The sequence below is a fragment of the Microtus ochrogaster genome, unplaced genomic scaffold, assembly GCF_000317375.1.
Source record: "Microtus ochrogaster isolate Prairie Vole_2 unplaced genomic scaffold, MicOch1.0 UNK40, whole genome shotgun sequence".
Classification (NCBI taxonomy): Eukaryota; Metazoa; Chordata; class Mammalia; order Rodentia; family Cricetidae; genus Microtus; species Microtus ochrogaster.
This window is the reverse complement of record NW_004949138.1, coordinates 3161875-3177517: the sequence shown is the minus strand read 5'-3', so window position 1 is coordinate 3177517 and position 15643 is coordinate 3161875. Positions and strand designations below refer to the sequence as shown.

General features: G+C 41.1%; 1 protein-coding gene and 1 pseudogene across 1 annotated transcript in view; both read left to right on the top strand.

The window, feature by feature from the left end:
• The first annotated feature begins 358 nt into the window (after nt 1-358).
• The window catches only part of LOC101982556 (zinc finger protein 431-like), a 26925-nt gene continuing 11640 nt past the window's right edge, over nt 359-15643 (top strand). Inside the window, exon 1 of the mRNA XM_013354328.2 lies at nt 359-473. Coding sequence (XP_013209782.1) covers nt 423-473 — 51 coding nt within the window. The 5' untranslated portion in view covers nt 359-422. The remainder of the gene's footprint in view (nt 474-15643) is intronic.
• Nucleotides 12022-13290, top strand: LOC101980407 (annotated as a pseudogene).

Genomic DNA, 15643 nt, shown 5'->3' with positions numbered 1-15643 from the left:
CTTTCCACACATGTGGCTATGGTTATCAGTCTTTCACACCACTGTTAACCTTGTTTATAATGTTCTTGAACAACCCTGTGTTCCTCTTGTACAACAATGTCTGATTAGCCTTCTTCTGAAAATGTACACTTCCTTTTAAAATTGAATCAGTCCATCGGTTTACATTAACAAGAGCCTTGCTAAGTCATTTGGCACAGATTTCCAGCCAATCTGGGACAGATCTGTGTTTTGGTAGGAAGCCAGGGCTGTGAACCACGGTCCTGTCACTCAGATCTCACTAGCCAATCAGAACCTCGAGTGGACCCGCCTGTCAGATAGGGTTCTTCCGGGGCCAGGCTTCTGCTCCGTGCCTCTGCCGAGGAAGTCGGACGTCGTCCTCTTTCTGCTGTGGAGAGACCGTGGACTCACCTGGCAACCGCGCCATGGTAAACAAGAGACTGCGATCCCCAGACGGGAAGGAGTGGCCGGCCATGGTGAGCGAGGGGCTGCGGTGCCCAGACTGAGCCTGGGGAAACGGTGTGGTGGGGCCTCCCCAGCCTGAGTTTAATCAGCGGGCAGACACAGAGTTTCGCGTGTAACTGCATGTCCTTTCTGTCCCTGCCTGGTAATCCTTGCAACTCCCTGGGCTAGGGCGGCAGCCTCTGAATAACTTCACTCCGTGGGCTGCATCTGGCAGATCACTGGGAGTGTGGCTGCGCTTAGAAATATCCTTGTTTTGGACGCCGCTGTGAAATGCCGGCACTTGTGGTCCTTGAATTGTCACTATCGAGGGCAGATTTGCCAAATTCGGAGAGCCCTAGTCGCCCTAGTATCTTCCAGATGTTCCCATTTTTAGCATTTACGTTTAGGATCTGGATGGAGTTGATTCTGTAGAACTTGTAAAACGGTATCTCCTGTTGAGGATAGCTCTCCGCTGCTAAACCGTGATGTAGAAGCGTAGAATTGGTGATAATAGAATTGATGGTATAAGATATACCAATTGGATACTTTAAGTCACACAAAGTAGAATTTAGGTAGGGCACGGTTGCCTGCCAAAGGCTCCAAAGATAAGTAGTTTGCTAATCACGAGCCTGCTAGTGATTAGTCTGATAAAATGCAAGTGTCTGTTTACCAGGATTAACTGGCCATTAAACTATATTCCCATAACAAAGGAGACAACCCTAATTTACAACCAGCCAAAAGCCCACCTCCCATCAAAGAATGGCCTCTAAGGTGCTGCTCTAGGGGCTGTTACAGAGTCACAAACAACATTAGGTCCTGATGTGCCATAAAGGTATATTAATTCTAGAACAGCTGCATCTCGTCTCAGAAAAGTGGTTTTGAGCCAAGATATCCTATGTAGACTGAGGTGGACTTGAACCCTGCCTGTAGACTAACCACCCTAAATTCTTGGATTACAGCTCTGCAGCACCATAGTTCTAAAATTACCAGTTTGTGTTACACAAACTGTAGGGAAATAAGATCAATGACTGAAGTGCACTGCACATGTTCCCATCATAAAGAAGGACTTGATGGGACATGTGAGTGACTTACTGTGTAATTAACCAGCGTGTATGAATTCCTTCCATGTAAATGAAGACAGACAGAATTAATGAGTTTGTGTAGTTTAGGGAGGATAGCTTGAGCTACTAAGTATTCAGTTTCCAGTTGGGGAACTCTTCCATGCAGATATATGCAATCCTGATTGACTCAGTTAAGTCAGCTCAGAGGTTTAAAGCACAGACCATTGGCTGTAAATCTTTGTCAGCTTAAAACACACTCAGCAACTAAGACTTTACAGGGGACAAAGTCAGACAATGTCTTATTAATGGTATTCTCGGTACCAGGGAAGCACTTACTTTGTTTCAAAGTCAGTATAGCTGTGTGCTCTTCCAATTATTTTTAATCATTTTAAAAAGTCAATTATTGGTATTATTTTTTAGGTTTCATTTTCTTTAAATACATCACTGCTCTAATCTCTATTTGTTTCTATTTTCCAATGTTTCCCAGTCATTAAGAATTTCATTCCATTTTTTTCTTAAGTGCTCTTTATTTATTTAATCAGTTTAGAGTGGGGGATCAAATGACCCTATCACAAATGTGGCCTAAGACCATCAGAAAAGACAGATATTTATATTACAGTTCATAACAGCAGCAAAATTATAGTTATGAAGTAGCCATAAAAACAATTTTATAGTTGGTGGCTCACCACCACAACAGGAACTATTTTACAGAGTCACAGCCTTAGGAAGTTTGAGAATTACGAGTTTAGATGAATGTCACCTGTAGCTCAGGCTTGCCTCTCCCTGTGTAACTGAGAATTGCTTAGAACACCTAATACTGCCCCTGCTGCCTAGGGCTGGGAAGACTGTCCTGCAAGTCCTTTCAGGCTGGGTCTTAACTAGTCAGTGAAAAGGAAAATTAGACCAGTGAATTAGTGTCCTCCAACTTCTTTAGATTTTTATTGTGAATAAACAAATAAAGCAGGACCTGTGTAAGAATTAACTGACCAACTGTAAAGCAGGTATTGTCACAGCACAGAAAGGGATTGGCAAGAAGCTTTCCTGCTTTGACAGTAATTGACATTAGCAATGAGTAGTAAGGTGATAAGTATTAGGTGATCAAAAACTGTCCTGACTGGCCACATCTTGTGTTCACAGACCAGGCAGTTAAGAATCCAGATAAAGGCCGGGCGCTGGTGGAGCCTGGGAGAAAAGACATGAGTAGTACTTGGTGTGCTCTAATGCCTGCCTATTCACTGTTTTTGGAGCACATGGCCATAAAGCTTGTTTCAACTTTTTAATATAACATTTGGGAATTCTAATTACATCATTTTCACTGTCTCTTTCCTGTGTCTAAGTCCTCCCTTATGCCCTTCATTATTTTCTAATCTGTGACCTCCTTTTGCTTTCACTACAGTAACTGTTTGAATGTGACCTGTGTTTGACTACACTAGACATTGATTGTGTAATGGAGTGTGCACAATGGACCCTGTGCCTTGTAAGAGCAACAGAACGTGCTCTGGGAAAATGGAAGATTCTACTAAACTACAATTTCCCAGACTAGGCCCTATCTGACCCTAGGGTGGAAGGAGAGAACTACGAAGGCCTCGGCTGTCTGAGTCATTTAATATCAGCTTACCCAATAGAGTAACTGCTAATTTTGGGGGGCCCAACTAGGTGGTTCTAGCTTATGAGGGACTCTGAGAAGGATTAGCAGTAAGGAGTACCTATGAGAAGTAGCTTACAGGTTCTTCCTAGAATTCTCCTCTGGTTCTGCTATAGGAAGCTGTAAAAACCACAAGCTATGCCGTGGTGAGTGTACAGGCCACTGTCCCCAGTCCAGGATGAACAGGTTGAATGAACTATCAGAGCTGCTGGAACTGGGATGGACTATGAACCATACTGGTTCTGTTGGTCTCTGTGTTGACCTGGTCAGTGTCCTTTGGCCTCTGTGACTCACTGAGTGTGGATTCCCTGGGGAGGGAAAGGTTCCACCACCCTGGTATTGGAGGCTAGGATGCTTGTAATATCACTGTCAAGTGTACACACACAGGCATTACTTTTGTGTACAGTGAAAAGACAGATTGGAAAGCTGAAGGCCTGGTTTCTAGAAATTCTGAATGTTGCATTCCATGTGCAGGTTTGTCTTATAAATGTTACAGAGAGTTTAGAAAATGGTAGAAAGGAGATAATGGGCATCATTCTTCAGCAATACATGTTTAGAATGCTGTGGTCAGCCACCATGGTGTGGATTAGTGAAGTCCAGTTCAAGGGGATAAAAGGAATTTCTGGGCTGCAGAGGTATCTCAGGTTTGCATGGTGTTGGGCAGATGCCACATCTTGTGCCATAATCCATACAACAGACATTATATTATTCTTCTACATTACATTTTGATTGACCTTCACTAGGGCTCAGTTTGCCTGAAACCACAAAGGAACATGAGGGACTATAGAGCCATAGTAAGTTCTAGAGGAGATCACCTTTGTTTGCAAAGTGAATTCTAGAGCATGGAGCCTTTCTGGAAGAACTATCAGTAGCTAGAGACTCAGAAGCGTAACACTTTGAGTTAATTTTGTGGGAGTTGTAAAGTTTGTATTTATTAAATTTCTGTACACATAAAATCATAGTTAGCTAGGTAGCATTGATTAAAATCACAGTTTTTCCGGCTGAGTCTCCTTTGTTATTTAGATAAAAGTTTACTATATTTATCTGATTTTGTTTTCGACTTTTTCTATCTTCTTTTTTCTTTCACAAATATTGTATGCATTCTTGATTATTGTGGTAAATATAGAAGTTACATTATGTCAGTATGTGTACTTTTTTTTGATAATCCCATATAGCATTCTGAAAGTTTTTCAGCTTTGCATGTGACTCTGAAATTACCTTTTCTGTTATAAATTTTGGGTCATTGTCTTTGGATTGTATTCAGTTTGTGATGCAAATTGACCGTATACAACATCTTAACATTGATGCATTGTGTTTCCAAGGATGATTTATTTACTGTATTTATTTCACTTGTTGTTAATCTGTAAAAGACTTTTAGACTCTTAGATAAAATATTATGAAGCTTGGTAGATGGTTCAGCACATGTTCTTCTTCGGGATGACCTGAGTTCCTATCTTAACACCCAAGTCAGGAGGCTCATAACAGCATACTACTCAAAGTCCAGGGGATCTGGTGTTTCTGGTTTTAAAGAAACATACAATGTTTCTTTAAAAATATGTTGTCTTGCCTCTGGTTTAGCAAAGTTTTCCTATCTTCACTCTGATGCAGACTTAACATCTAAATATCTAATCATCAATCAGGAAAGTGATTCTAACTTTTATGAACATAGTTAGTATAACAAAAGTTGTATCTTATTATGTTGCCAGTCATCACAAAAGTTCACACTCTAAATTGGGTGTGTTCCTAAGCCTAGTTCCCCTAGGCTGCTCAACTGTGTCGCGTATCTTAGCTAAAGTTCAGACTCTAACAAAAGTCTCTGATTCAGGGACATGATACTGGGGGGAGATGCTTTAGTCACTGGGCCAATCTAGATGATGATGTCTCTCCAGATGTGCAGAGCAGAGCATTGCTCTTGATATCTGCTTATTTACTTTGGACATCATGGGGATCTTGGGCTATATCTAGTGATACCACTTGGTTCTGGTTGTCAGGTACAGCCTTGGGTGTTGTAGGGTTCCTGATTAAACTACTTTTACATATCTAAAAGGCTCTAAAAAAGCCTATTCTCATTCTTTCCTGTGGTCCTTGAGGCATAAATAGTGCTGATGGGGACCACACGGAAGAATCATCAACTCTTTCACAGCAGTTTGCAAATTCAGGCCACAGCAGGAAAAGGAGAAAGCATATACTACATATTCCAACTACTAATAGAAAAATAAATGCAAGAAAATTAATTTCAGGGACTAAAACATACAGCTATTAAGCAAAATGGCCAAAACTATGTAGGTCACAGGATATTGTTGTGATTCCTCTAGCATATATGTATTTTCCCAAATTTATATTTCTCCAGGTTTAGTATGCACCAAGTTGAAAACACATTTAGAAATTAAATGTAATCATTTTCAAAGGAAAATATTGTAAAGGAGAGTATAGCAGGGTTGGAGCTCTAAGACTCTGAGCTAAAGCAACCTCAGTACAGCTTCATCCTAACTTGATCAGTGTCAAGTAAGAGCATGGGGGTCATGGCTGTGGGGCAGGTAGTGTTTCTTTTATTAATGAAAAGAGCATCTAGGAGTCCAGTAAGCTTCATAATTAGATTCCAATGTTGTTTCTCAGGGGTTATTTTCTATGTTAATAAGAAAAAACAAACTATGAATGTAAAGCATTTGGAAGTTTATTGAGTCTCCAGAGGCGTCCACCTCTGGTCTATGACCAATGTATATAGATCCCCTCTTTTGGCAAAAATGGCAATGGCATTATGGGGCAGAACTATGAATATGGTATACAATAAATATAGCCTGAGGATCATTCATGGGGATGAAACATTTCCTGAAGAAGTTTCTTCAATCATGGCTTACACAAATGTGTCTGATGGACTCATACACCTGGTTTGTTCCTTCTGTGGTGATAGTAGTCTCTGGAGTTTATTGTCATAGTTTCTTCTAAAATGAAGTTTATTAAACAAGGCCAAAATAATTACAAGGAATTTATATGCCCAAAAAGCACTTTGGGAACCAGCGTAAGTTCAGGCTGGAATTTTAACAGACTAGGAACTGGTGTTCCATATTCTGGAAGGAGCCAATATGTGATGTTCCTGGCATGTATATCCATAGGAATTGGGAAGTCTATTGTTTTCTTATTGTGGAGTGTATGCACGATATTATAGCTACAAAAATTCTTTCTCATTGAATGGTTCCAGTGTACCATTGATAATTAGTGGAATCCATTGTTCTTATGGTTTCATAATTTTCCTTAAAAATACATCAGTAAATGTAGTTGTCAAGTTGTAAATCTTCTGAGGATGGTGTATGAAAAATACCAGTGGATCAGTTAGGTTACACCATTGTCTCTTCCACCACTTAAATTTGTTTTTTGGCAGTGTACTAAACCTTGTATAGTGCTGGTCCAGTTGAACCTGGAGCCATTGATGGATGACATGGCACTTTAAAGAGAGTTTGTCCCATATGCAAGAGGTGACATTAGTCAGTACATTAGTCCTGTTTGCATAAGTTCGTACACATCCCAGAGAGTCTTTTATGGGGGTTGAGACCTTTTACATTAAAAATTGGTGGTGGTATATAGGTTATATCTGTGCAAAACATGGCTGACTATGTGTGCTAAGGTATAATCTGAGTTCCAGAAAACACCATGCAGTTACAAAGTAACTGGATGTTTACATGGGTTCTCCTCAGGTGGTAGATGCAAAGTGTTATGGCAATGGGTAGGTGAAGATCAGTGGAAATTTCTAATTGTTGTGTCCGCAATGCGGTAACTTCCAACATTTCTGCCTTTCCTCTCAGGTGGTTATTCCGCATGTCCATCTTACCTTAGTAGGGTAGGTAGGCCAGAAACACTGTGGTCATGTTTGTCCTATTCATTTGTGTTTGTAGTCCAAAAAGTGAATTTGAGCATTTGAATCCATATGGTAGTGGTATTGTATTCCAAGAGGGAAAATGCTTCCATGGCGTTTTCCTAACCGTGTCTCATGAGTTTGTTGTTGATGTCTCCTTAGTCGAGTAACCTGGCTCCTCATTCTGGTCTGACTCTGGATAATTGTATACTTTATTATTGACAAACACAGGATTTGTCTGCCATATTTATGAGGGCAAAAGTCCAGAGAGGAATGTGTGCTGCCGTATCTGACATCTTGAATCTCATTCTCTCCTAGTTCTCCATTAGAAGGTGGAAGGATGATTTAAAAGATATTTCTGTCAAGCTAGACAATGGTGGTGCACACCTTTAATCCCAGCACTTGGGAGGCAGAGGCAGAAGGATCTCTGTGAGTTCGAGGCCAGTCTGGTCTACTAGAGCTAGCTCCACAACTAGTGCCACAACTTCTATCTCCTTTAAATATTTCTGTCCCTGTAAACACATTTATGGGGAATTATTCTATATATTCAGGAAATATCTGGTTGTTGTTCTGTCCCTGTTGTTCTGTTCTTAGCTTCTTCTAAGGGAGAAACTCTGTCCAATCTTTGTCTACCATTTAACTCACAGCACGCAATTGCAATAACCTTTTCAAGGGGTATCTTTGAATTGTAATAACTTGGTTTTAAGATGTCCATTCCATCTTTCTGTATTGACAGCTGCAGTTGGGTTATATGCTAAATGGAAGACACACAGTATATCAATAGTCTGTGGACTTTACAATGTGTAAATTGTGTTTCTTGATGTGACTCAATAATCATTGGGCAGCTGTTTCTGGCTTCCCAATACTGGTCTATGACTTTCTATAGCTAATCCAAGGACTATGCAGGCAGATAGGCCCTGTGAGTATTCAAAGCTCCAATGAAATCTATTTGTAGTTTATAATTAAATTGTTCAGGATATCATGTTATAACTGGCACTTGATGTCTGGATCTAGTTTTAAGTGCTGGGCAAAGGCGGCAGTCTTCAGTGGCTCCCACGATATCTTAAGGTTCCTTTTCTCAAATCATGTGTGTATCCCAATGTGTATGTAATTTTAGGATTTCATTTTTACTAATTATGCTAATATGCTCAGGTTTTTTAATTTTTCAGTCTGGGTTCATTTTAAGTTATTCTTATAATGTCATAATTTAATTTGGTTCTCCATTTACTCTCTTTTTTTAGTGTTATTGGTAAACTCTCAAGTTTACCAACTGTATAATATATCTTCCTTGATAATTTATTCTGAATTTGTTCCCTTAAAAGTTTTAATATTTCAGTCTTAATTTAGTATGATGTCAATTTGTCTGCTATTTCATTATTTTTAGGTGTCATTGTCTGTCTTGCCTGTGTGCATGTTTACATTGGTGAAGGCGAATTTAATTAATCCAGGCCAGTGGGTACAAGAAGACAATTTTAATATAAAAGCACACTCACACACCCGGAGTTCAGCGATCCACCGTACACCGGAAACAGGAAGGGCTCCAGTCCCGCGTTCCAATTCATTAGTAAAAACATTCGCCCGAGGCTGTCCCGCCCCAAAAGGCGGGGTCTCTCTACACATTGGTTACATAAATTTTGATGTCTTTGCTATGTTTTGTCATTTCCATCCATGCCTCCCTTGAACAAATGTCTTTTGTCATCTATCTGCCAGTTAGTGGTTTTCCAATTTGATGACCATATGGCTATACCATTGCATACACATCATGAATTGAAGAAAGATACAGATTTTCCTTTTGCTTGTCTTATAGCAGTGCTTCTATTGCTGTGACCCTTCAGTCCCCAAAGTCCAATGGGTGCCTCTTTTAGGTGAGGGGACTATAGGCGACAGAGCTGTTTCCTCAGTGCAGGAAGAAACAGATCCCCTTGCTACCACATCTAGGTCATGAGCGAATTCAGATACCATTTTCTCTGTGATACCTTTCCTTCTGTGGCTAAGCCCGAAAAGGACTCTTGCCTTCAAGTAGAGCCAATATATCAGTGAGCAAGTATCTAAATGCCTTTTGTTCTCAAAGACTCAGTAACTCCACTAAGAATCCTCTTACATCAGTGAAAAGGCCACAAGTTCCTCTTGCCAGACTGACCTGGGAAAAGGATGTCCTTGGAAATCAGACTCTCTACTACAGTTTAAGAGCAATTTTTATTCCTCAAGGGGCATGATATAGTGTAAGCACTGAGCTGTCCCGTGATTGTGTTCCTTTGTGTCTTAGTCTTACTATATGGACCTGTTCCCCCATATGCTCCCAAATGGAAGGGTCTGATTTCTTACCCTTTTTCCATTATACGCTACGATTCTGATTTCTCCATACTTATTAACTAAACTTTTGTTTTAATGGCCTTGGGCTCTGGATCTGAATTGTACACTTTCCATCCTTGGGGTCAGGTGTGTCCAGTTAGTAAATCTCTAAGTTTTCTGTTCTTGGTGTAATCAGGAAGATACAATAGGGATTCCTCTGTGCAGTCATCATTCTATATGATTGCAAAGTGGTGGGAAGTTTTTCCAAAAAATTATTTTGTTTGAAGAGACTGCCATTATATACATTTTCATCCTTCAAAGCCCACACAAAATTTCGCAGAAGAAAAAGCATAAGGGAACTCCCAAAACACATACTGTGGATGATTAAAAAGGAAAGCAATAGGGTATTGGAGAATTATGGTGTACAAAGTTTGTCAAACAACAGTGGTTACCATGTGGTCCACATCACCTCTTCTACCTTAATGGTCACTCAAGAAAGCATCTATAAATGATTTCATTGATTTATAGTGAGGCAGTGACTTTCTTTGCTGTTGAAATTATTCCTCATCAAATTCTGTTGCTTAATCTTATTTAACAAGTATTGGACATGCATCACGTGCCAAGAACTGTGTGATCCTCTTGGAGGTCAAGCTACATTGTGATCTTTGCTTGGAAACTTTCCTTACAATTTAAGAGTGAATATGGGTCTACTGGTGGTTTAGTTGCTTACAATTTTTCTTAATTTTTATTTTCATAAATGAACTCATAACTACTTGTTGGCTATTTCTTGTATGTCCTTATTGATTAGTTTCATTTGCTGGCAGTTTGACAGTTATTTTTCTCACTTAGTTATTTGGTAAATTATACCTCTCTTTGTAATTTACTTACACAATGCATGTCTTCTCCTGGATCGAAACAGATACCAGAACTCCATTCTCTCATAGTCCTTTACAACATGAATGAAATATACCATAAAATAATCTTTTTCTTTTTGTTATTCATATTTTGATTCTTACTCTAGAACTGTCTGGAATGGATATTGATATTATAGACCAGGCTGTCTATAAACCCACATAAACCACATTATTCTCATAAATCCCTCTTTATTCTAGAATTCAGAGTACATCTCTGAAGTTGATTATACACATGTATGTAATGTATACTTTTTCTTTGAGACAAGTTCTTACTTGTCTCTTAACCCCACTGCCTCAGCCTCCTGAGTTATGGGATTAGAGGAATGATTCATAGTTTCTGGATCTGTTTTATTTTCATTGTGTTCAAAAATAAAGAAAAGAAAGTCTTGAGAGTATTTTAACAATTTTAAGAAACTTAAACAAAAAACTTAAGAATGGTACAAACAGCACAGGAGAAAAGGCTGTGGTATCTTTTTAGGGATTCCATGAAACTATTCACAGAACTTCAGTCCTTCAGGAATTGGTGTGTACAAGTTTATTTGGAGTACATGATAGACGTTATTTCTTATGTTGGCCAACTTTATTTCTGCCTTCAGATTATACTTAAGGTGTAGAATTGAGGCTTTTCATCCTCAGTGCCACCTCCTGTAGTGATTCTGCAACACCCTTGAGTGGTGTTTTCCTTTTTGCCACATAGTTATTTTCCATATAGGAACCAGAGTGATCTAATTATAGTGGCAGAAAAAACCTTTTGGTCATTTATTACCGATTTGGGCATTATTCTAGCTGTTGTGTCCATTCTCATCCTTCACGTCCTAGTAATCCTCTGATGACCAACAAGCCCTATTAGCTCTCTTCAACATGATTTCAAAATGTCTAGTTTAGAAAAATAAAGGGAGAGATAGCATGGACTGCAAGGTGACCACTGCTGCTTGACAAAGTTCCAGCATTTTAACATTGCAGACCACACTGCTCCGGCACCTTTTTACTTTCATTTTTAATGATAAATTTTACTTTTTTAATATTTATTTATTTATTTATTTATTTATTATGTATACAATATTCTGTCTGTGTGCATGTCTGCAGGCCAGAAGAGGGCACCAGAGCTCCTTACAGATGGTTGTGAGCCACCAAGTGGTTGCTGGGAATTGAACTCAGGACCTTTGGAAGAGGTCTTAATCTCTGAGCCTTCTCTCCAGCCCCTAATGATAAATTTAATGCCATTCTTTTGGAAAATTTTGTGTGGGCTTTGATGAATGATAAAAATGTGTATAATGGCATCCTCTCTAAACAAAATAATTCTTTGGGAAAAAAATCCAGGGAACCAGGAATTCTGTTTTTTCCTCTTAATTACACCATGAACAGGATTGTTGGAGATTTCCTAGACACACCTCATCCCAAGGGTGAAATGCCTACAATTCAGATCCACAGCCTGAGGCCTTTTAAGTCAAGAGTGCAGTTAATAAATACAGAGAAATCAGAATGGTATGGTATAAAGAGAAAAGACATCAGGACCTTCCCTTTTGGGATCATTATCAGGGGAACAGGCTTTTATAGTTAAAGACTAAGAAACTGTAGTAAGTTTCTGCTCACCAGTAGAAGTCAGACATTTGGATAAAGGGTCTCCAGTCCCTCCAGGGACTTGAGGGTAGTTCTGTTTTCTAAAAGGAGACAGTGTTATCTCCAGCAAGAGGAATTTATAACCCTTCCTACTTTTACTTTTTATAGACCAGTGTCAATTGTCAAGGTCAGTGCTAGGTCCCTCAACCTCTAATCTCAAGCCACACCCCACCTCACAGTCCCTTTTCTCAAAGTTTAAAGAAAGGGTAAGTCTTTTGTCTCTTTCCCCACCCATTAACTTTTAACTATTAAGAGGAGGTACGTGGCAAGTAACCCAGCACACAGAAGCTGGGAGGAAAACTACCATGAATCAGTGACTACCTTGGGCTAGATATCAAAACAACATTAACAGAGTCGCGATGGAGGAGAGCGAGTACGAGTCGGTTCTCTGTGTCAAGCCGGAGGTCCATGTCTACCGCATCCCGCCACGGGCCACCAACCGTGGCTACAGGGCCTCAGAATGGCAGCTAGACCAGCCATCGTGGAGTGGCCGGCTACGGATCACTGCAAAAGGGAAGGTGGCCTACATCAAGCTGGAAGACAGGACTTCAGGGGAGCTCTTTGCGCAGGCCCCAGTGGACCAGTTTCCCGGCTCAGCCGTGGAGAGCGTGACTGACTCCAGCAGGTACTTTGTGGTCGGCATTGAAGATGGAAACGGGCGACGTGCTTTTATTGGGATTGGCTTTGGGGACCGAGGGGACGCCTTTGACTTCAATGTGGCGTTACAAGACCATTTCAAGTGGGTGAAACAGCAGAGTGAGTTTGCAAAGCAAGCCCAGAACCCAGACGAAGGCCCCAAACTGGACCTAGGCTTCAAGGAGAGCCAGACCATCAAGATCAACATCGCAAACATGAGAAAGAAGGAAGGAACAGCTGGGACCCCAAGAACCAGGCCTGCCAGCACAGGAGGGCTGAGCCTGCTTCCCCCTCCTCCAGGGGGCAAGACCGCCATCCTCATCCCTCCCCCTGGGGAGCAGTTGTCTGTGGGGGGCTCTCCAGTCCAGCCAGCGGTTGTTTCTGGTTCAGGTGGTGCCACAGAACCCTGGCCACAGTCTAAGCCTGCTGCCGCCACAACTGCTGATGTCTGGGGCGACTTCACCAAATCCACAGGGCCGCCCTCCAGCCAGCCTCAGCCAGGCACCGGCTGGGTCCAGTTTTGATGCACGACTTTTTCTTCACAACTTCTGGGAAGAAGCTGCCTCATCAGGCCCACAGAAGGAGGCAAAGCGCTCCCTGGCTGGACCCTGGAGCATCGCTCTCTTCTCTTTGCCTGGCTCTCTTGACAGCCTGAGCAACAAGAAACAGTAAATTGGCAGTAAAATGCCTCACTTGCTGGGGTGCAGGTGCTACACAGCCAGACGACAGGGGCAAACACTCCAGGGCCCCCAGCTCATCCTTCCTTACAGGAGGGACCCAGAACTGCCTTCTTCCATGAAGTGATCCTTATTAAACACAGCCCCTGAAGCACAGAATGGGTTGAGTTTGTGGCCTGGGTTCAGCTCTGCCCCTCAGGTTGGCAGGTGTCCCAGATTCACTGTTGGACAGGGGACTCCCTGCACTCTGTCCATTGTAGACATTGTCGGATGTTCCAGAGCATCTTCCTGATTGCTAGCACATCTTTGAGTTGCAGCTTGAGTGTGCTGTCCAGGGACACTGGAAGGATTAAGCAGCTTTTTGAAAATGTTAATACATTGCTCTGCTAATATGCTGACCAGCACTAATGTGCCCTTGCAAGGGAGCCACCATGGCTCATGGCTGGGTCCTCTCACACACCCTCCTCCCTGCCCTGAGCCCCAGAGGCGGCTACAGGAGTCATCCTGTGTACCTGGTTTCCATGTCTTCAAGCAGTTGCTCCTCAGGTGGGGCGGGCTCTGGGAGCCTGCTGAGCAGTGCTCTGAGGAAGTTGGAGCATCACCGACCGGGCCGGCCTGCCTGTCTTCTGCCTCTGTTCTGAGCTCACAGGGTCATGGCATGACTGGTCCTTCCCTGGTGGCTTCTGGAGGGACATGTCTGTAGATAGCCTGTCCTTTTCTCCCTTCAGAGACTGCGACAGAGGAGCTCTGTCGGCTGGAGGCCTGGGCCATCAGTAGTGGTTTTTTAAGAAGCCATTGTCTCCTCAGTGCCTCTCTGATGTTTCTTTATAGACTTAACCTAAACCTTCAGTTGAAAGGTTTCTTTTTTGAAGGGTCAAGACCATGAACTGAAAGAAGTTTTGACCTTGTGGGACCAGAGTTTTAAAGATGGGAAAGAAAAATAAAAATTTTGACTTCTGTAAAAAAAAAAAAAAAAAACCAACATTAACAAAATTCCATTCAGAATAGTAAGAACAGGCCTAAGAATTTCAAGTCCCTGAAAAAACAGTAAAACCTCAGAGTGTCAGGAACTGAGCAACCCTTTAACTAGAACACTCTGGTTCCTGACCTGCTTTGACAGGGTAGGAGTGGGAAGTGGAGGGATGGTTCAGTCAAAGTATATACCTAGTCCATCATTGTGAACCCAGAGTCCCAGAATGAAGAGCAAAATACAATTCTGTATTTTAGTCCGCCTTGAGGATATTTAGGGGAATTTAATGGGTGGTAGCACATTTGGATAGATTTTTAAATGGCTACATCAGCATGCTCCTTCATTTTCTTGCAATAGCTTTTTCAACATTTTACCTGAGCTAATGTCTATCCTTGATGTTGAGGTGTATTTCTTATATGCAGCAAAATATGGACCTAGTCTGTGTCTTCTTATTGGATAATTCACACCATTTCTATTGAACCATAGCAATGACCAATGATTATTGATTCCTGTTATTGTTGTTATTGTTGGTGTGTGTGTATGTATGAGAGAGAGAGATTGATTCCCTTCTTTTGGCTTTCTGGTATGAGATTATTTATTTTCTGTGTTTCTGTCATGTCCCTTTAAGAGACAAGCTTAGGAAAACCCTTATAATACCTAACTGGGGCATAATGAACCCCCCCCCCTGCAGGCCCAAGGTGGAGTAAACAATGGCCCTATAGTTATCCACCAGGGGGGAGCACAGGAACAAACAGGATGTTTAGCCGGAAATTGCAACAAGATGTCTAGCCAGAAACTGTCCTAAAGATGAACCTTGGGAGGAGGAGTAGACCTGTGGACCCTATACAATTTAGTTGTGAATTCTATTAGTTTCATTTTCTCAATATCTGAATGATACTGTGCAGTATAACTGTAGCAGTTTTCATTATTTATTAGTTGGTGCAAATCCAGGATGCTTTCATTTCCTGGCTACTGTAAATGTAATCTCAATCTAAATGTACTGTAAATTGACAGAAGTCTCTAGAAAAGGATATGGACTCCCTATTTTATATTTATATGTGGGAGTGGCACTACTGGGTCAAATAGAATATCTACAGTTAGCATTTTGAGGAACCTCCATTACTAAGTTTTAAACTGTTTTCCCTCATTTGCAATCACTCAAGCACTGAAATGGAGTTTCCTTTACCACACATCTATGCCAGCACTTGTCATTTCCTCTTTGGATTTTTAATCTTATCCACACTGACTGGGGTAAGATGAAATCAGAGAGATATTATAATTTGCATTGCCCCAGTGGCTACAAATGTTGAACATTTTTACGTGTTTGTCAACCATTTGTATTTCATTTTCTCATAGCTCTCTATTTAATACTGCGTCTCAAGATTAGCATTTAAAATTCTTCTTAAAATATAAATACATATCAGCTCACGTTCCTTTCTCCAGTTACCTCATGCCCCTTACTCACTGTCTCAAATTGATTACCTCTTTTTCTTTTATTATTATTGAATATTTATGTGTTAACTTGAATATATATATA